Raw genomic sequence first — 21,097 nt, forward strand, 5'->3', positions numbered from 1 at the left:
CCTCCTACCCCCACCCTCCGGGCCCCGCCCCCCCACCAGGCCTTGCCCCCTGCCCCCCCAACAGACCTGCTCCAGGCCCCACCCCTAATCCGTCTCCAGGCCCCGCCCCCCACACACACTTAGGGCTAGTGCCCCCCCACACACACACTCCAGGCCCCACCCCTGCCCCCTTCACTCCACAGTCCAATAGAAACACGCGAATCCTCTTTATTTTGGCAAAAACTCCAGAAATTCTTCAGCGTCGGGCGCCAGAATCTGTGGCGGGGGGGGGATGTCCCGGGGGGGCTAGGGAGCTGGGGGGAGACAGGCAGCCTGGGTCATGGGGGGGATGACCATGGTGGGGAGTGGTAACGAGAGCACAGCCGCCCCCACTCGATAGGCGCTGGCGAGGGAGGTTAGGTCCCCAGCCCATGCTGACGGCGGGGGGGGGGGTGCTCCTAGCCCTGCTGGGGGGTCAATCCCCATGTTCATTCAGTCCCAGCCCCCAGGCCTCCCACACTGGGGGTGACAGGGAGCTGGGCAGCTCCCATGGGAGGCCATTCACCCCCCCAGTCCAGACCAGTCAGTGCCTGCCAGGGGCCCCCATGGGGCACTAGGGCAGGAGGCTGGGGGCCACAAAGGAGGCGGGAAGGAACTACCCAGGAGGAAGGGGTCACATGTAGGGGTCCGTCCCCCTCGGTCTGCATGGGGGGGGCTGAGGGGCAGACTATGGGGGATGGGCCCCTAGATGGGCCGTGCGCCCCCCGAGTGCATGCTGAAGTACTCAGTGTAGCCGTTGGGGGGGAGCAGCTGGGGGGCCTGTAGCTGGTAGGGGGGGGGCTGGCTCTCGCCTCCCAGGGGGGGTTTCAGCAGCACGTGGGGCCTGCTCAGCTCTGACGCCGTCACCATGCTGCTTGGGGTCGTGCTCCGCTCCGCTGGCGTCTCCTCCATCTGCTTATGCGCCTGGGAACAGAACCGGAGGGTCAGTGCTGGGGGGCGCAAGCCTGGGTATACGGGGACCCCCCCCTCCGCGCTGGGACCCAGCCCCTCTGGGGCGGGGGCTGGTTACCAAGGGCCCCTCTGAGGCAGAGCAGGGGGCTGGTTACCAGGGACCCCGCTGGGGTGGGGCAGGGGCTGGTTACCGGGGACCCCACTGCGGCGGGGCGGGGGGCTGGTTACCGGGGACCCCACTGCGGCGGGGTGGGCGGTTGGTTACCGGGGACCCCTCTGGAGCAGAGCAGGGGGCTGGTTACCGAGGACCCTGCTGCGGCGGGGTGGGGGGCTGGTTACCGGGGACCCCTCTGAGGCAGAGCAGGGGGCTGGTTACCGGGGACCCCGCTGGGGGGGGCAGGGGCTGGCTACCGGGGACCCGTCTGAGGCAGAGCAGGGGGCTGGTTACCGGGGAGCCCGCTGGGACGGGGCGGGGGGCTGGTTACCGGGGACCCCGCTGGGACGGGGCGGGGGCTGGTTACCGGGGACCCCTCTGAGGCAGAGCAGGGGGCTGGTTACCGGGGACCCCGCTGGGGCGGGGCGGGGGGCTGGTTACCAGGGACCCTGCTGGGGCGGGGCGGGGGGCTGGTTACCGGGGACCCCTCTGAGGCAGAGCAGGGGGCTGGTTACCGGGGACCCCGCTGGGACGGGGCGGGGGCTGGTTACCGGGGACCCCTCTGAGGCAGAGCAGGGGGCTGGTTACCGGGGACCCCGCTGGGGCGGGGCGGGGGCTGGTTACCGGGGACCCCTCTGAGGCAGAGCAGGGGGCTGGTTACCGGGGACCCCGCTGGGGGGGGCAGGGGCTGGCTACCGGGGACCCGTCTGAGGCAGAGCAGGGGGCTGGTTACCGGGGAGCCCGCTGGGACGGGGCGGGGGGCTGGTTACCGGGGACCCCGCTGGGACGGGGCGGGGGCTGGTTACCGGGGACCCCTCTGAGGCAGAGCAGGGGGCTGGTTACCGGGGACCCCGCTGGGGCGGGGCAGGGGGCTGGTTACCAGGGACCCTGCTGGGATGGGGCAGGGGCTGGTTACCGGGGACCCCTCTGAGGCAGAGCAGGGGGCTGGTTACCGGGGACCCCGCTGGGACGGGGCGGGGGCTGGTTACCGGGGACCCCTCTGAGGCAGAGCAGGGGGCTGGTTACCGGGGACCCCGCTGGGGCGGGGCGGGGGCTGGTTACCGGGGACCCCTCTGAGGCAGAGCAGGGGGCTGGTTACCGGGGACCCCGCTGCGGCAGGGCAGGGGCCCGGCAGACAGGGACAGGGACATGCAGGAGGGGCCATTCGCCCAGCCCCGTCTCTGACCTTGGCGGCGCCCTGCACCGGGCCCTGGGGGATGGAGAAGAGCTCGGTGAAGTTGGGGACAGAGTCGCTGATGAAGGTCACGTTGCCGTAGACGTGGTGGGGGAACTTGGTGCCGGGCGCCCCCTCCTCCACGATGCCGATCTGCGAGGTGCGCACGTGGTACGGGAAGTTCTTGTTGGCTGCCGAGGGGCGTGTCATGATCTGTGGGGGGAGGAGGGGTCAGTGCTGGGGAGCGCGGCAGAGCCCCCGGGAACCCCCACCCCCACCCGACTGGACTCCGGAGCCCACTGGGGGTGGGGGGCTCACCGGGGGAGGACGCCTGTGCTATAACCGGTGTTCTCCAGAGGTGTCGCTCACGGCCACTCTGGGTTAGGGGTGCGCTCGCTACAGGCCCCTGTGCCGGATGGTTTCCTCCCCACGGTGTCCCTAGGGGACCGGCTCTGGCACCCTCTGGAGTGGTGCCCGCATGGCACGGTATAAGGGGCGCCACCAGCTCCCCCCACCCTCGGTTCCTTCCTGCCAGGAACTCCGACAGCAGGGCCGGCGGGCTCGTCGTGAAACGGGCGTGAGCAGCATCTCGAAGGACACGAGTCACGGAACAGGTCACCGTCCTTTGCCAGCGTCTGTTCCCGGTTAGCTGACTCCCAAGCAGTGCCGCCGGCGGCAGGTAGGAGCTCATGGATGTGTGGATTGCAACACACCTCTGCCAAGCCCAGCGTTGTCCCCGGCCGGCCTGCTGGGTGACGGCGTAATGCGCCGGGAACGTGTTGTGACAAAGTGGGGGGTTTCTTGGGTTTTCTGTGTTTTCCAGGGGGCTGCATGCAGGGGGGTGGGACTCAGTGTCCCCGGGTGTTACTGGTTTAACGAGGGGAGGGGAGAGGGAGTTTGTTGGGACACAGGACCAGAGAGGGAACTTGGGACCCCGGCCGATGGCCTGCAGGATGGAGACCCCAGCGCCTGGTGACCTGGTGACCCGGAGACCCGGCTCAGGAGTCACAGCTGGTTCTAGCCAGTGGGGACAATGGGCTGCGGGGAGAGGACCCCGGTGACCTGACCAGCCGGCTCCAGCCAGAGGGGCCAGAGGGGGGCTGAGAGGAGAGGAGACCCAGGCCTGCCTGTTTATGACCCTGTTTCCCTGGAGAGAAGCCAGTGGACAGAGGGGGCTTGGGGCCGGGGATATCGGAGGCCCAGCTGGGAAGCAGGGGGGCTCAGGGCTGGAGAGGGGGAGCAGGCAGAGCCCCCCTGGCTGCAGCGGGACTGGGATGTGCTGGGCTGAGGGAGGCCAGGCCTGAGGCTGGAGAGTTTCCTGTGCTGGGTTCAACCCTCAATAAACCTCCTGTGTTACGCTGGGGGAGAGTCGCTCCGGGATAGAGAACAGGGCAAGTGGTGGGGGGGATCGTCCCCTTCGGGGGTGAGGAGGCCCCGGGGGCCCAGAGCGAGGGGACTCCCTGGGGGGGCCCACGGCAGAGACAGGCGTGCTGAGGCTCAGAGAGATGCGGCTCCAGGAGGTGGAGGGGCATGACCCGAAGAGAGAGTGGCCCCCCAAGAAGGGCTGTCGCACTGAAAGGGGTACCCCCCTCCAAGGACCACACGGGGACATGAGTGGGCTCAATCTGTGAGTCCGTGACACATGTGAACTAAGGACCACGTCGTAGTCCGGTCCTGGCGCAGTCCTGGGTGGGGACGTGCGCCAGGGAAGCCGCCAAGGATACTTGTGATCTGGGCAAGTGGCCTTTCACCAGTGGCAGCAGCTGGATCTGGGCCTGCCTATGACGATCCAGTTGGGGATCCTCGGCGAGGACCCCGGGAGCCCCTTCCTCCCGCCCGCTGTCGCGATGAAGAGCTGGGTCGGCCTGTGGAAGGGCTTGGTATGCTCCAGGGCACGGCGGGCATGCAGGGCATGCAGCTGCCTCTCCTCAGCCGCCGAGTGCAGCTGGGCCAGAACACCGGGAGGAGGACGTCCGGACTGGTGTGGAGAGAGGACACCTCCCTCGGCAGGAAGCCGGGGGGGATCACAGCTGCACCATGTCCTCGAAGAACAGCATATATGGTGGCTCCAAGGTCCTGGCTTCAGCTGTGGCCCTCATCTCCCGACGTCACTGCCACAGGGAAGGCGACTTTTCACGACAGGTGGAGCCCGTAGGCTGGGAGGCCTGGAGGCCCGGTGAGGGACCAGGTTCCAAACCGCTGGGACGAGCCTCTGGAGGCCCCTTAGGAACCTGACCGACCTCTCGTGTGAGAACACCGATTCCCCGGCCCAGCCGCAGGGGTGAAAGGCCGAGATGGCCATGGGATGATCCCTGATGGGAGACAGGCTAGGCCCTGGCTCTTTGGGGGGGCGGGGCGGGGCGGGGCAATGCTCCGATGCCCAGTGGGAGAACCCCGTGCACTGCGCCAGGCAAGTGGCTCTCGTGGAAGGCTCTCTACTCTCCTGGGGACCTGCTGCCCCTCCCTAAAGCAGGTCCGCTCCTCGGGGTTCAGCCACACAGCGGCCACGCCGCGAGGTGAGGTTTGGGGCAGGAGAGGTCTGGGCAGTTGGGTAGCGACCAGGGGGCAGCTACTGCCAGATCCATCATCATGCCGAAGCAGCGTGGGCGCAGCCACACCGGGGCAACCATGACGACCCGAACTCTGTCCCCCTTGATCTTTGACGGAACCCCGCTGAGCGGGAACGTGAACACCAGGTCCCCCGACCACAACAGGGGAAAGGTGTCTGAATACTGACTGCAAAGTGGGGGGGCAGGACCCTGTGGCCCCCCCAGGACCCCGCTGGGGGGGGGCTCGCTGTGGGAAGCGCACGGAGGGGCAGAGGATGCTGAATGCTCCAAGGAGAGACCCAGGAGGTGAAGCCGTGGGAGCTTCTTGCCCTGCAGACAGTCTGCTCCGAGGGAGAGGAGGCTCCCCAAAGTCCTGCCTGGCTTTGTGGGGTGCAGTTCCAGAGCATCGCCCGGGGACTCTGTGATAAGTATCACAGGAGGGCTCACCAGTAACACGGTGTGTGCGTACAGCTGGTGGGGGGCGCCGGGGGGGCACACGGGCTCACCAGGAACACGGCGTGCACGTAGAGGTGGGTGGGGGGTTGAGGGGGACATGGGAGGCTCACCAGGAACACGGCGTGCGCGTACAGGTTGAGGGGACTGGGGGGAGCATGGGAGGGCACAGGGGCTCACCATGAACACGGTGTGTGCGTACACGTGGGGGGCACGGGGGCTCACCAGGAACACGGCATGCGCGTACAGGTGGCGGGGGGGGCTGGCAGGGGGCACGAAGGCTCACCAGGAACATGGCATGCGTGTACAGGTGGGTGGAGGGCTGGGGGGGGCACGGGGGCTCACTGGGAACACAGCGTGTGCATACACGTGGGGGGCACAGGGGCTCACCAGGAACACGGCATGCGTGTACAGGTGGGGGGGGCTGGTGGGGTGTATGAGGGGGCACGGGGCTCACCAGGAACACGGCATGGGTGTACAGATGTGGGGGGGAGCTGGCGGGGGGCACGGGGACTCACCAGGAACACGTCGTGCGCGTACACGTGGGGGGGGACTGGCGGAGGGTACGAGGGGGCATGGGGGCCCACCAGGAACACGGAGTCCGTGTACAGATGTGGGGGGCATGGGGACTCACCAGGAACACGGCATGCATGTACAGATGTGGGGGGCTGGCGGGGGGCACGGGGACTCACCAGGAACACGGCGTGCGCGTACAGGTGAATCCCCAGCTGGATCCCGTTGACGATTTTTTCGCGGGCCCAGCGGGGGATGCCGAAGTTGGCACTGAGCGCCGTGACCGGCACTGCAAAGAACCTGCAGGGAGGTGGAAGGGTGAGTGCACAGAACTCTCCCCACCCCAAACCTATCCCCTCCCCTCCCCCGGCTTCCCTCACACCAAACCTATCCCCTCCCCCCCACCCCAAATCTATCCCCTCCCCTCCCCCGGCTTCCCCCAGCCCAAACCTATCCCCTCCCCTCCCCCAGCTTCCCCCATCCCAAACCAAACCAATCCCCTCCCCTCCCCAGAGCCTGAAGACCCGCCATAGCCCTGCCTCATTGGCTGCTGGCCCTGGCCCCAGTGCATTGGGGGGGGGGGGGCTGTGCACTCACCAGAGGGTGTAGGCAGCGAAGAAGGGGACGTAGAAGGGCTGTTTTTCGGGGCACTGCTTGAGCGTGGTGAGCACAGCGTAGCAGAACCAGACGTAAGCCAGGAACTGCAGCGCGATCAGCCCGTAGCCAGCCGGCGACTCGTACGTGTACAGCACCTGCGCCGGATCGAAGAACTGCCCCCCCCCCGGGTCAGCACCCCAGGGCCCAGCGCAGGAGTGGGGCTCTGGAGTGGGGCTAATAGGAGACATTTGGGGAGCATGGCCTCGTCCCATCCTGGGGGCTACAGGGAGATGGGCCTGGGGACGGGAGTGTCCCAGGGAGAGGGGGACAGCTTGGGGGAAGGTCCTGGAGGGCGTCCCTGGGTTGGGGAGGGGTCTGGGGGGGCCTGGAGGTCCCAGGGTCGGGGACGGGTCCCAGAGGGGGTCCCAGAGTCCAGGGAGGTCTGGGGGTCCCAGGGTCAGGGAGGGGTCCCAGAGGGGGTCCAGGAGTGGGGGCGTCCCGGGAGGGTCTCACCTCGGCCTCGTAGATGAAGAGCACCACATGGGTGATGGTGTAGAGTGTCATGTACACGGAGAGCTTGATGGAGCCCGTGTGGCTGATCCGGCCCCTGGGGGGGGAACCATGAGCTGGGACCCCCATGCCTTGCTGCCCCCCCTCACTGCCCCTCCCCCTCGCTGCCCCCCCTCACTGCTCACCCTGCCCCCAACCCCTCCCCCACTGCCCCCCTTCACTGCTCCTCCCCCTTACTGCTCCCCAATGCTCCCACGTCTACCCCCCCTGGCGGTACCTGGTGACGGTGAACCCCTTCCCCAGCAGGATGAGCATCAGCAGGAAGACGAGGAAGCTGACGGAGAAGAGCAGCTTGGCTGGGGGGAGAGTGGGGGTGAGCCAGGGCCTGGGGGTGACCCCCCACGTTCCCCCAGCCGCACTCAGTCACGCAGCCCCAGCCAGATGGGACCTCATGACCCATAGCGCAGGCCCAGGACCGGGCCTGAGCCCCACTGCCCCAGGAAAGGGCTCCCCCGGGGGAAACTCAGGCCCAATCCCCCGTCCGACCGTGGGGCGCGGCTGGCCTTTGGGTGCTGGAGCGGGGATCGGGGGGCCTAACTCCAGGTGCGGGGATCGGGGGGGAGGGCCAGCACCAGGTGCAGGGGGTTGAGGGGGCCCAACAGGAGGTGCAGGGATCTGGGGGGCCCAGCCCCAGGCATGGGGTTCGCAAGGGGCCTAGCACTGGGTGTGGGGATAGGGAGGCCTAACAGGGGATGCAGGGATCGGGGGTCCCAGCTCCGGTCGCGGGGACCGGGGGGACCCAGCTCCAGGTGCAGATCCAGCTACACAACCCCCGGCCCAAGCCCAGATAGGAGGTCCCCTCCCTGCCCTGCTCCAGGCCCCGGTGGTTCAGCCCGAGACAGTGCCAGCCCCTCTGGCGTTGCTGGGGCATTGTGTGCGGCTGGTGCCTCCCCACAGCCCTCAAATCTCTCCCATGGTGACTCCCCCGGCAGACCCACATCCCCCTGCCCAGGGCCACGTCCACCTGGCTGCACCTGCCCGGCACCCACCCAGGATCTTGAGGCTGCCGTTCCCGACGCCGTCGCAGGCGTATTGACCCCAGTAAATGCAGAAGAACAGCAGGCTCAGCACTGGCGGGGGAGAGACAGTGAGTGAGGAGCCCCCCCCCCAACCCAGCATCAAACCCCAGACCTCCAGTGCCCCTCACTCCCAACCCGCAGCCCCCTGCTCCCGCAACCCTGCCCCCCAGCCCCGCTAGTGCCCTCACTCCCGACCCACAGCCCCTGCTAGCCCAGCCCTGGGCTCCCCCCTAGCTCAGCTGGTGCCCCTCACTCCTGACCCGCAGCCCCCTGCTCCCCCAACCCTGCTCCCCCAGCCCCACTAGTGCCTTCACTCCCAACCCGCAGCCCCCTGCTACCCCAGCCCTGGGCTCCCCCCAGCCCCACCGGTGCCCCTCACTCCTGACCTGCAGCCCCTGCTAGCCCAACCCTGGGCTCCCCCCAGCTCGGCCGGTGCCCCTCACTCCTGAACCACAGCCCCCTGCTCCCCCAACCCTGCTCCCTCAGCCCCAGCAGTGCCCTCACTCCCTACTCACAGCCCCTGCTAGCCCAGCCCTGGGCTCCCCCCAGCCCCATCGGTGCCCCTCACTCCTGATCTGCAGCCCCTGCTAGCCCAGCCCTGGGCTCCCCCCAGCTCCACCAATGACCCTCACTCCTGAACCACAGCCCCTGCTAGCCCAGCCCTGGACTCCCCCCAGCTCCGCCGATGCCCCTCACTCCCGACCTGCAGCCCCAGCTCAGACTCACCCTCCACGCCGGCTGCTGTCATGAACATCTTGTAGGTGGTGTGGAGCAGCTGGCGTCCCTTGAGCAGATCTGAGGGTTGGGGGGGTTAGAGAGGGGCTGGGAGCCCCGAACTCTCCCCCGCAGGATGTGGCTCCCCTGACCTGCAAAGGGCCTCCCTTCCCCTCTCCTCTCCTACCACACTTCCACCTCTGGGGTGGGGGGGGTCATCCCAGATCACAACGAGCCACCAGGGGGGAGGAGTGACCCTCACCTCCCCCAGACACAGGGGCCCCACGAACAAAGCCCCCCATTCTGGGCTTGATCCCCCTCACCCCTAGTTATGGCCCCCCAGTAAAAGCTCCCCCACCCCCCCAAGGACAAAGACAGTGACTCCCCAACCCGCTTTCCCCACCACCCCCAGCACTCACAGCCAAAGTAGCAGGAGATGAGGAGGATGAGGAGGAAGATGAGGAGGAAGGTGATGTCTGTCTCCAGGATGCCTGGGCGGGGGGAGAGGGGTGAGTGACGGGGTGCCCCAGACAGGAGAAGGTTAACCCCACACATGGGCGACGTAAGTCCCGCCCCTCAGACCCAGCTGGGCAGGGTATAAAAGGGAGCAGCCCAGGCAGACAGCTTATTCTGGGCTGACCCCCGGAGGGCCCTGGGTGGAGGTCACAGCCCCAGGGAATCACCTGCACCAAGGAGCCGGGAGATCCAGGTGCCCCCAGATGGCAGCAAGTGACCCAGGGAGGGTGCGTGAGCGGTACCTCCCCACTCCACCACTGTCAGGGCTCTGGGTCAAGGCCTGGTGGAGTTGGGTGAGCCCAGGCCCCCCTACCTGGGATGTGGTGGCCCCTTCCTTCCCTCTGGGTACTGGCCATGGGGTCACACTGCGGTTACACTGACTCTGGCTGCTAGGCTGCGCTGCCCTGAATGCAGGCGCTGCCACATGGTCTCTGGCCTCTGGGCTCTCCTGCTTTCAGCGTAAGGACTGTCAGGGAGACGGTGGTATCGCTGCCCTGGCGTGCATACCCTGCCGGAAGTGCTGGCACCCCCACTCGCTCCCTGGGCAGGAGACATGGAGGGGCAAAGGGCACCTGTGGGGCAGACCTGCGGGGGCAGCAAGCTCTGCCCTCCCCAGTTCCTCCCCTGCTGCCCTCCACCCCTGGCCGAGGACCCACCAAACTCGTCGGCAGAGAAGTGCCGGGTCCAGAAGGATTTGCCATTGGTCAAGATCATCTCGTACTCCAGCTCCAGCCCATCGCCCTGTGGGGAGAGGTCAGAGGTCACAGCCGGGGCGGGGCATGGCTGGGCTGCTGGGGGGGAGAGGTTACGGCCAAACTCACCCCACACTTGCTGAGGGCCACATACCACCAGCGCTCGCGGACTGAGCGGAAGCTCCGGCCGCTGGCACAGGTCAGGTACTGCACGGAGTCCTGGGTCAGCACCTGGGGGTGAGACGGGGGGCAGAGAGATGAGATGCAGGGGGCATCAGAGCCAGTGCGGGGGTATCTGTGTGCTCGTCTGTCCCCCCGGTCCTCAGGCCAGACACCTCCCACAGGTTCCTCCTCATGCCGGGGCGGGGGCCCGGCCCAAGGCTGAGATTCTTCCCTCCCCATTTGCACTGCGTGAATGGGCTGCGGGGGGACCCTAGGGGTTATGGGGCCCTTACCTGGCACCCCGACCAGGCGTTTGGTGTGGCGGGGTTGTGGGGGGAACCTGGGGGTTACAGGGCCCTTATCTGGCACCCTGACTAGGTGTACGGTGTGGGGGGCTGCGGGGGGACCCTGGGGGTTATGGGGCCCTTACCTGGCACCCCGACCAGGCGTACAGTGTGGGGGGGCTGTTGGGGGATCCTGGGGGTTATGGGGCCCTTACCTGGCACCCCGACCAGGCGTACTGCGTGGTGAGGTTAATAACCTGGTTGTTTTCCGGCCGGATCACAGACTCTTTCATCAGGCAGTCCTGGCGGGGTGTGGGGGGAGTAGAAGGGTTAGCACTGGAGACCCCCAGCCTCCCACAAACCCACTGCAGTGAAGAGAGTTGCTAACGAGTGCCTCCTCATTAATGAATGTGTGTGGGGTGGGGTGTCACAGACTCGAAGGCAGAAGGGACCATCTAGGGCAGGGGTAGGCACCCTATGGCACGTGTGCTGAAGGCGGCACTCAAGCTGATTTTCAGTGGCACTCACACTGCCTGGGTCCTGGCCCCCGGTCCGGGGGACTCTGCATTTTAATTTAATTTTAAATGAAGCTTCTTAAACATTTGAAAAACCTTATTTACTTTACATACACCAATAGTTTAGTTATATATTATAGACTTAGAGAAAGAGATCTTCTAAAAACGTTTAGATGTATGACTGGCACCCAAAACCTTGAATCAGAGTGAATAAATGAAGACTCGACACAGCACTTCTCAAAGGTTGCCGACCCCTGATCTAGCGTGACCTCCTGTAGGACGCTGCCCTGGAGCCGGTCTCTCAGCCAGGCTGGACTGACAGCCTCCCCCCCGGGGTGGGCGGGGGGGAGGTACCTGTTTTAGGCCTTACTTCAGTCCGGATGGGTCTAGCGCCACGTACAGCTGACCCGTCTCTGCCCTGCACGGCACATCGAGGGGACCCCACACTCACCTCACCAGTATTTACCCCTCCCCCGAGCTGCAGCCGGGAGGGGGGGGTTTCCGGGCCACTGGCACAGGGCCAAGAACTGACCCCTGTGGCCCCACTGGAAACCCACCTGCGCAAGGATTAATCTCTGACAGTGATATTTTGAGACCATTTTTAACCCAGCTAACGAGCACTCGGTTCGTTTGATATCGTTCTAGTTTTTTAATCCAAGTCAAAAGCCTGACAGGATCTATCACAGCAACATTGTTAACTTTCTCCACCAAACTCATACGTCTCACACAACAGCTGTCAAATTAGCTGGACAGGCTCGATTTTCCATGAACCCATGTGGATTTGCATTAATTATATTACGCTCCTTTTGTCCTTCATTAATCGAGTCCCATATCAGCCGCCCATTAGCCTGTCCATGATCAATGCTGGGCCAGCAGGGCTATAATCACCCACTCATCCCATTTACCCTTTGAAAATACTGGAGGACATTTGCTTTCTTGCGGTCGTCTGGAACTTCCCCAGGGCTCCAAGACATTGAAAACAAAAATCAACATTAATGGTCCAGCAAATGCCTCAGCCAGCTCCTTTCACACTCTTGGATGCAAATTATCTGCACCTGCTGATTTAAACATCTCTGACGTAGCAGCGTCTGTTTAACATCATAAGAACATAACAGCTGCCCCCCTGGCACAGACCCTAGTCCGGCTAGCTCAGTATCCTGTTTCTGACAGTGGTAAATGAACAGAACAGGGCAATTATCGAGTGGGCCATCCTTCTTCCACTCCCAGCTCCTGGCAGCCAGCGGCTTAGGGACACCCAGAGCATGGGGGTGCATCCCCAACCAGCTTGGGTAATAGTCATTGATGGACCAACCCTCCATGAACTTATCTAGTTTTTTTTTTAACCCAGTTATACTGTTGGCCTGTACAACATCCCATAGCAAGGAGTTCCACAGGTTAATTGTGCACTCAAAGAAAAACTACTTCCTCTTGTGTGCATTAAACCTGTCGTCTATTCATTTCATTGGGTGACCCCTGGCTTTTGCATCCCCACTTTGTCCTCTCCTTTCTAAGATGAACAGCCCTAATCTTTTTAATCTCTCTTCACGAGGAAGCTGTTACATCCCCTCGATCATCTTTCTTGCCCTTTTTCTGAACCTTTCCCACTGCTTCCGTTTTTGAGATTGGAGGCCCAGATCTGTGCATAGCGCTGCAGGCGTGGGCGCACCATGGATTAGTACAGTGGCATTATGATATTTTAGCTTATTTCCTGTCTCTTTCCTAATAGTTCCCAACATTCTGGTCGCTTTTTTGGTGGCTGTTGCACATTGAGTGGATGTTTTCAGAGAAGGATCCACAATGCCTCCAAGATCTTTCTGGAGTGGTAACAGCTCATGTAGACCCCATCATGGTGTGTGTAGAGTTGGGATAGTGTTTTCCAATGTGCATTACTTTGCATTTATCAACGTTGAATTTCATCTGCCATTTTGTTGCCCAGTCACCCAGTTTTGTGAGATCCCTTTGCAGCTCTTCACACTCTGCTTGGGACTTAACTATCTTGAGTAGTTTTGTGTCATCTGCAGATTTTGCCACCTCACTGTTTACCCCTTTTACCAGCTCATTGACGAATGTTGAACAGCACTGGTCCCAGTACAGACCCCTGGGGACCCTGCTATTTATCTTGTTCCATTAGGAAAACTGACCCTTTCTTTCCTATCTTGTAACCAGTTACCGACCCATGAGAGGGACCTGCCCTCTTATCCCACGATTGCTTAGTTTGCTTAAGAGCCTTTGGGGAGGGCCCTTGTCCAGGGCATTCTGAAAGTCCACGTATGCGATAGCCGCTGGCTCCCCCTTGGCCACGTGCTTGTTGACCCCTCACAGAATTTTAGTAGATTGGGGAGGCACGATTTCCCGTCACAAAAGCTGAGTTGACTCTTCCCCAACAAATCGTGTTAATTGTGTGTCTGACAGTTCTCTTCTTTTTTTACTATAGTTTCTACCGGTTTGTCTGAAGTCAGGCTCGCGGGCCTGGAATTGCCGCGATCCCCTCTGGAGCCTTTTTTGGTTTTTAATCAGTGTTACGTTAGGTATCTGCCAGTCAGCTGGTGCAGAGGCTAAGTGAAGCGATGGTTTACATGCCACAGTTAGCAGCTCTGCAGTTTCACCTCTGACTTTCTTCCGAACTCTTGGGTGACCATCTGGTCCTGGTTGTTTATAGATGTTCGGCTGCGTGTGTGTGTTCTCCCTGTGCGCTGCCTATTCATCACCCTTCATCCTGACCTGATCTTTGGGGGGGGAGGGGTCAGTGTGTTCCTGTTATCCTTCGGGAATGGTCCTGTACCATCCTTGTCAGCGGGGGGGGGGAGGGCATCCTGGCACTGCTCGCCAGCGGGGTGGGGGTCCTGGAAACCGCTTGCCAGTGGGGGGGGGGTCCTGGCACTACTCGCCAGCAGGGGGGGTCCTGGCACCACTCGCCAGCGGGGCAGCAGTCTGGCGGGGGGGGCCTGGCACTGCTCTTCTGGAGTTTGCTCACAACCTGACTTTTGCTCTCTCAGCAACACTTGCCCCAACCTTAGCTCAGGGCTCTGGTACAAGGGCCCATGGCCCAGGCCTCTTCCTGCTACACGTGCAACTTTGTTCCCAAATCTCCTCTAGTGACACCTCAATCCGGGCCAGGTCCTCAGATCCGTCACCGGGCAGGAACGGCTCCGATGTGAGACGCCCTCGCACCCTCTGCAGTGCAGAGCGATGGAAAGAATCCAGTTAGTTTCTCTGCAATGGCCTTGTCTTCCTGGAGTGCTGCTTGGGCCCCTCGATGAGCCGCCCCCACGGCCTGTTCGCAGCCTCCTGCTTCGCATGCACCTAACACAAACTGACTGTTCGTATTTGCCTCTTTGGTAAGTTGCTTCTCAAATTCCTTCCTGGCCAGACTCATGAGCCTGGTACCTGTCACTCACCGTGCACGCTGCTTCCTATCGCCTCACGTTTAACAGGTGCCTTTTCCTCTAACGGTCTCCATCACTCTGCGGTCGCCTTGGGGCCATTCTCTTGCACCTCCTCCTGTCTCTTCTGCTTTCGGGGAGACCCGCAGCCGGAGCCTCGACGCTGGTGGCCCCCACGCGGCTTTCTGGCATTTACCCTGGTGGCTGCTCTTCGGCGTCTGTCAACAAGCATCCTCGGTTTTGTGTTGTTCCCCTTTTTAAAGTTAAACGCTGCTGAGAGATTTCTTTGGTGCTTTCCCACCGCCGTTCGAGGACGCGAAATGTAATTAGAGGCTGGTCACTGTTACCGAGCAGCTCCACGTAGGAGTGAATCAGGAATTGCCTCTCGCCTTGTGGTCCCAGCCTCGCTGCTCCAGGAAGCAGCCATTGGGGTGTCTAGACACATTCTCAGTAAATGTCACATCAGGGCATGTGACACAGTCAATAGGAAGACCCTGGTGGAACAGGCACCACATGCTGAGACTGTGGTGTCCTTAGCCTCTGTTTGCCGGACGCTGGGAATGGGAGACGGGATGGATCACTAGATGTTCCCTGCTCTGTTCACTCCCTCTGGGGCACTTGCCACTGGCCACTGTCGGCAGACAGGACACTGGGCTAGATGGACCTTTGATCTGATGTATGGCCGCTCTTATGTTTTTCCCACAATGCAAAACAGAAATATTTATTGAACACTTCTGCCTCTGCTGCATTATTACAGCTCATTGTACCATTTCCATCTATTAATGGACTAATACCAATGTCAGGTTCTTTTTGTTCCTAATATATTTCAACTCCTTGTTTTTCTTAACTCTGCTGGCCATAGATTTCTCCTTGTCTCTCTTGGCTTCCCTTATCAATTTTCTACAATTCCTAACGTCTGATTTATAGTCATTATCCCCATACTTCTATTTGTTACATATTAAATTTTTACAGCTGCCCTCACATCCCCTCTAAACTGTCAGCCTCCTAGCTCCACCCTCTGAGCTCCGGGCAGGGTGTCCCAGGCAGCTTGCACCATCTTTGGGAACAACGCACCCTCTGCCTTGCTGCAGGGACTCCCATCCAGGGCAGGCCCACAGGCGGGTTTGCTAGCTGCCTGGAGCCCTGCGCGGGAGGTGCTTCACTAGCAGAGAGCAGTGACCGTTCCAGAACCGTCCCTGTCAACCAGAGCCCAAAGCTCTATCGCTCACTCGCCTAGCGCCCACTGCACCACCCCCGTCCTGCCCCCTTTGTCCCAGAGCTGGGGAAGTCCCTCTCTCTCCAGGGCCATGGGTGCCAGGTGTCCATGTGCGGATTGGCTGTTGTCTTCTCACTGCTCTCCTGATATGGGGATTGAGGCTTGGACAGCACCTCCAGTCCCCCACCGGCATGTGAGCGTGCCTGAGAACCAACGAACACACACACACCCCCAATGAGGCACTCAGAGGCTTCATGCAAATCTTACCAAAAATACCCACTTCGGCTCAGGGCCATGTTCATTTTCTCTCTCTAGCTTTCACGCCCTGCAGAAGGCTGGAAGGTCTCCCCAGACACACACACACCCCAAACAGCCCAGACACCCCCTGTCCTCTGACCTTGTTCCCCTGCTTGTAGACGGCCGGCCATTGCGATGGGTCATCAAAGTACAGCAGGATATTCTCACAGCACTTGGCCTGCAGGAGAGAACCACTGGTAAAGAGGGAAGCCAGGCTCAGCAGGGACCCAGGCGTCCGGGCAAACGGATCGGTACTCACCTCGGGGTAGCGGAACCTGAAATCCAGGCGTCCATAGTCGGAGAGGAAGCAGAATCGGGTCAGGAACACCCAGTCCTGGAAGGAGAGGCCTGGTAATGGGGGGTGGCAGGGAAGGGCCAACGCACACCCCCTATGAGCAAAGAGGGGAAGGGACTCACCCAAGGTCACAGAACCCAGAAGTCCTGGCTCCCAGCCCCCCCTGCTCTGACCACCAGCCCCCACTCCGCTCCCAGAGCCTGGTAGAACCCAAGAGTCCTGCCTCCCAGCCTCCTCCTCCCCTCTCTACTCCTCTGGACCCCACTCCCTTCCCAGGGCCAGGGCCCGAACCCAGGAGTCCTGGCTCCCAGCCCCCCCTGCTCTGACCCACTGGCCCCCACTCCCCTCCCCAAGCCGGGGAGAGAATCCAGGAGTCCTGGCTCCCAGCCCTTCCTGCTCTAACCCACCAGCCCCCACTCCCCTCCCAGAGCCAGGGAGAGAAGAACCCAGGAGTCCTGGTTCCCTGCACCCCCTGCTCTAACCAGCAGCCCCCACTCCCCTCCTAGAGCCAGGAGAGAACCCAGGAGTCCTGGCTCCCAGCCCACCCCCCTGCTCTAACCACCAGCCCCCACTCCCCTCCTAGAGCCAGGAGAGAACCCAGGAGTCCTGGCTCCCAGCCCTCCCTGCTCTAACCCATCAGCCCTCACTCCCCTCCCAGAGCTGGGGAGAGAAGAACCCAGGAGTCCTAGCTCCCAGCCCTCCCCTGCTCTAACCCACTAGACCCCATTCCCCTCCCAGAGCCGGGGAGAGAACCCAGGAGTCCTGGCTCCCAGCACCCCCTGCTCTGACCACCAGCCCCCACTCCCCTCCCAGAGCCAGGGAGAGAACCCAGGAGTCCTGGCTCCCAGCACCCCCTGCTCTGACCACCAGCCCCCACTCCCCTCCCAGAGCCTGGGAGAGAACCCAGGAGTCCTGGTTCCCAGCCACCCCCTGCTCTGACCCACCAGCCCCCACTCCCCTCCCAGATCCTGGTAGAACCCAGGAGTCCGAGCTACCAGCCCCCTCCCCCACCCAATCTGTCACCCGACACCCAGTACAGGATCAGGTCACCAAGGTGCTGCTTAGTAAGACAACAGCATCACCATGACAACCAGGCCTCCCCCCATCCTAGGCCCAGACCATTGGGGGCAGGCAGCCTGGGGGGGTGGGGGGATGGGGATGGGGTAGAGGGAGTGACCGGGCTGGGGTCTGGGGGCATCAGGAAGTGATGGGCTGGGGGGGTCACAGGGTGGGGGGTTGTTTTTGACCCGGCCATGCTGCCCCCCACCCCCTTTCATTCTCATGCTCCAGGTTTCCACGGCAACCGCGCTGCAGGCTGAAGAAGGCAGAGAAAATACGAATGAGCCAGAAATTGGGGGTGGGGAACCCTGCCCCCCCACTGCCCCCCCAGCCCCGCTACTGCCTTGCACTCTATAGCCTCCTCACCCCACCTCGGCCCCCCAACCCCCCACTGCCTCACACACCCCACAGCTCCCCACCCCCTATAACCCCCACGCTCCCCCTCCCCCCTCCACAACCCCCTTTAGCTCTGCTCCCCCCCATCCCCACCCGTCCTCTGCCCCCCCAGCCCCTCTCTGGCTCAAGTACCCCCTGCCGCCCAGCTTCCCCCCATGCCCACCCCTCCTCTGCCCCCCAGCCCCTCTCTGGATCAAGTACCCCCTGCTCCCCAGTTCCCCCCACATCCCCACCCCTCCTCTGCCCCCAGCCCCTCTCTGGATCAAGTACCCCCTGCTCCCCAGTTCCCCCCACATCCCCACCCCTCCTCTGCCCCCCAGCCCCTCTCTGGCTGAAGTACCCCCTGCCCCCCAGCTCCCCCCCGTGCCCCCCTCCTCTGCCCCCCAGCCCCTCTCTGGCTGAAGTACCCCCTGCCCCCCAGCTCCCCCCCATCCCCACCCCTCCTCTGCCCCCCAGCCCCTCTCTGGATCAAGTACCCCCTGCTCCCCAGTTCCCCCCACATCCCCACCCCTCCTCTGCCCCCCAGCCCCTCTCTGGCTGAAGTACCCCCTGCCCCCCAGCTCCCCCCCGTGCCCCCCTCCTCTGCCCCCCAGCCCCTCTCTGGCTGAAGTACCCCCTGCCCCCCAGCTCCCCCCCATCCCCACCCCTCCTCTGCCCCCCAGCCCCTCTCTGGATCAAGTACCCCCTGCCCCCCAGCTCCCCCCCATCCCCACCCCTCCTCTGCCCCCCATCCCCTCTCTGGCTGAAGTATCCCCTGCCCCGCAGCTCCCCCCCCATCCCCACCCCTCCTCTGCCCCCCAGCCCCTCTCTGGCTCAAGTACCCCCTGCCGCCCAGCTTCCCCCCATGCCCACCCCTCCTCTGCCCCCCAGCCCCTCTCTGGATCAAGTACCCCCTGCTCCCCAGTTCCCCCCACATCCCCACCCCTCCTCTGCCCCCCAGCCCCTCTCTGGATCAAGTACCCCCTGCTCCCCAGTTCCCCCCACATCCCCACCCCTCCTCTGCCCCCCAGCCCCTCTCTGGCTGAAGTACCCCCTGCCCCCCAGCTCCCCCCCGTGCCCCCCTCCTCTGCCCCCCAGCCCCTCTCTGGCTGAAGTACCCCCTGCCCCCCAGCTCCCCCCCATCCCCACCCCTCCTCTGCCCCCCAGCCCCTCTCTGGATCAAGTACCCCCTGCTCCCCAGTTCCCCCCACATCCCCACCCCTCCTCTGCCCCCCAGCCCCTCTCTGGCTGAAGTACCCCCTGCCCCCCAGCTCCCCCCCGTGCCCCCCTCCTCTGCCCCCCAGCCCCTCTCTGGCTGAAGTACCCCCTGCCCCCCAGCTCCCCCCCATCCCCACCCCTCCTCTGCCCCCCAGCCCCTCTCTGGATCAAGTACCCCCTGCCCCCCAGCTCCCCCCCATCCCCACCCCTCCTCTGCCCCCCATCCCCTCTCTGGCTGAAGTATCCCCTGCCCCGCAGCTCCCCCCCCCCATCCCCACCCCTCCTCTGCCCCCCAGCCCCTCTCTGGCTCAAGTACCCCCCCCCCCGCGGCCCAACTCCCCGGCCCCCCCGGACACAGCAGCACAAACCCTGTTTCACGCGATATGAACAGTGACTCCCCCGGTCGGGCCGGGGGGGGCACCTCTGCTGAGACCCCCCCACCCCCGTTCTTGATGCAGTGATCGGGGCTGGGGGTGAATAAACCCCCCTCCCCCCTCACTGCAGCCAGGACCCTTGCCAGGCACCAGCCCCCCTCCGGGCGCTGCGCCCCCCCAGCTGTGTGAATTGGGGGCAAAGGCCCGTGGGGGGGAGGATCCATCCCTGGCCGGGGCCAGCGGCCCGGTCCGCGCAGGGGCGGCGCGGGGAGCCGGGCCCGGGCCGGTCCCGCACCCACCTCCTTGGTGCTGATGGTCCCGGTCACGTACTTGGCCCCGCAGCCCGCGGGCAGCAGCAGCAGCAGCGGGAGGGCGGCCTGGAGCCCCCGGGCCCCCCCGGACCGGCCCCGCTCCATGTCAGCCCGCCCGGTCCAGCCGCCGGCTCGCCCCTGCGCGCTGCGATTAAAGACACAGCCCCCCCGCCCCACAGCGGGCTGGTGCGGAGCCTGGCTGGCAGGGACTGCCCCCCCAACCCCGCACACCGACCCCCAGCCAGAGACTCCCCCCCCAACCCCGCACACCGACCCCCAGCCAGGGACTGCCCCCCCAACCCCGCACACCGACCCCCAGCCAGAGACTCCCCCCGCATCCCCCCCAGCCCCGTACACCGACCCCCAGCCAGAGACTGCCCCCCCCAACCCCGCACACCGACCCCCAGCCAGAGACTCCCCCCCCAACCCCGCACACCGACCCCCAGCCAGGGACTGCCCCCCCAACCCCGCACACCGACCCCCAGCCAGAGACTCCCCCCCCAACCCCGCACACCGACCCCCAGCCAGGGACTGCCCCCCCCCAACCCCGCACACCGACCCCCAGCCAGGGACTGCCCCCCGCATCCCCCCCAGCCCCGTACACCGACCCCCAGCCAGAGACTGCCCCCCCCAACCCCGCACACCGACCCCCAGCCAGGGACTGCCCCCCGCATCCCCCCCAGCCCCGTACACCGACCCCCAGCCAGGGACTGCCCCCCGCATCCCCCCCAGCCCCGCACACCGACCCCCAGCCAGAGACTCCCCCCCCAACCCCGCACACCGACCCCCAGCCAGGGACTGCCCCCCCCAACCCCGCACACCGACCCCCAGCCAGGGACTGCCCCCCACAACCCCGCACACCGACCCCCAGCCAGGGACTGCCCCCCCAACCCCGCACACCGACCCCCAGCCAGAGACTCCCCCCCCAACCCCGCACACCGACCCCCAGCCAGGGACTGCCCCCCCCAACCCCGCACACCGACCCCCAGCCAGGGACTGCCCCCCGCATCCCCCCCAGCCCCGTACACCGACCCCCAGCCAGAGACTGCCCCCCCCAACCCCGCACACCGACCCCAGCCAGGGACTGCCCCCCGCATCCCCCCCAGCCCCGCACACCGACCCCCAGCCAGAGACTCCCCCCCCAACCCCGCACACCGACCCCCAGCCAGGGACTGCCCCCCGCATCCCCCCCAACCCCGCACACCGACCCCCAGCCAGGGACTGCCCCCCCCAACCCTGCACACCGACCCCCAGCCAGAGACTGCCCCCCCAACCCCGCACACCGACCCCCAGCCAGGGACTGCCCCCCCCAACCCCCCCAGCCCCGCACACCGACCCCCACCCAGGGACTGCCCCCCCCGCATCCCCCCCAGCCCCGCACACAGACCCCCAGCCAGGGACTGCCCCCCCAACCCCGCACACCGACCCCCAGCCAGGGACTGCCCCCCGCATCCCCCCCAGCCCCGCACACCGACCCCCAGCCAGAGACTGCCCCCCCCAACCCCGCACACCGACCCCCAGCCAGGGACTGCCCCCCGCATCCCCCCCAGCCCCGCACACCGACCCCCACCCAGGGACTGCCCCCCTCAACCCCCCCAGCCCTGCACACCGACCCCCACCCAGGGACTGCCCCCCCCGCATCCCCCCCAGCCCCGCACACAGACCCCCAGCCAGGGACTGCCCCCCCAACCCCGCACACTGACTCCCAGCCAGGGACTGCCCCCCCG

At 64.7% G+C, this 21,097-nt stretch overlaps 1 protein-coding gene across 1 annotated transcript; it reads right to left on the minus strand.

The window, feature by feature from the left end:
* Positions 1-124: 124 nt before the first annotated feature.
* TMEM145 (transmembrane protein 145) lies at positions 125-19,475 on the minus strand. The gene is made up of 15 exons (XM_050930470.1): positions 19,359-19,475; positions 15,998-16,072; positions 15,839-15,916; positions 10,543-10,629; positions 10,011-10,112; positions 9,846-9,930; positions 9,093-9,164; positions 8,686-8,754; positions 7,930-8,010; positions 7,158-7,236; positions 6,884-6,977; positions 6,371-6,543; positions 5,953-6,073; positions 2,271-2,471; positions 125-942 (listed from the first exon to the last, which is right to left on the minus strand). Exons 1-15 carry the CDS (start codon positions 19,473-19,475, stop codon positions 724-726), a joined length of 1,653 nt encoding a protein of 550 aa, XP_050786427.1. The 3' UTR covers positions 125-723.
* Positions 19,476-21,097: the final 1,622 nt, after the last annotated feature.

This window comes from Gopherus flavomarginatus, chromosome 20 (genome assembly GCF_025201925.1).
Source record: "Gopherus flavomarginatus isolate rGopFla2 chromosome 20, rGopFla2.mat.asm, whole genome shotgun sequence".
Taxonomy (NCBI): domain Eukaryota; kingdom Metazoa; phylum Chordata; order Testudines; family Testudinidae; genus Gopherus; species Gopherus flavomarginatus.

Coding starts and splice junctions, on each gene's coding strand:
- TMEM145 (XM_050930470.1), bottom strand. CDS start 19,475: ATGGAGCGGGGCCGGTCCGGGGGGGCCCGGGGGCTCCAGGCCGCCCTC. Junction 8,011..8,685: donor GACAGCAGCCGGCGTGGAGG/GTGAGTCTGAGC, acceptor CTCCCCCGCCAG/TGCTGAGCCTGCTGTTCTTC. Junction 6,074..6,370: donor TTCGCTGCCTACACCCTCTG/GTGAGTGCACAG, acceptor ACCTCCCTGCAG/GTTCTTTGCAGTGCCGGTCA.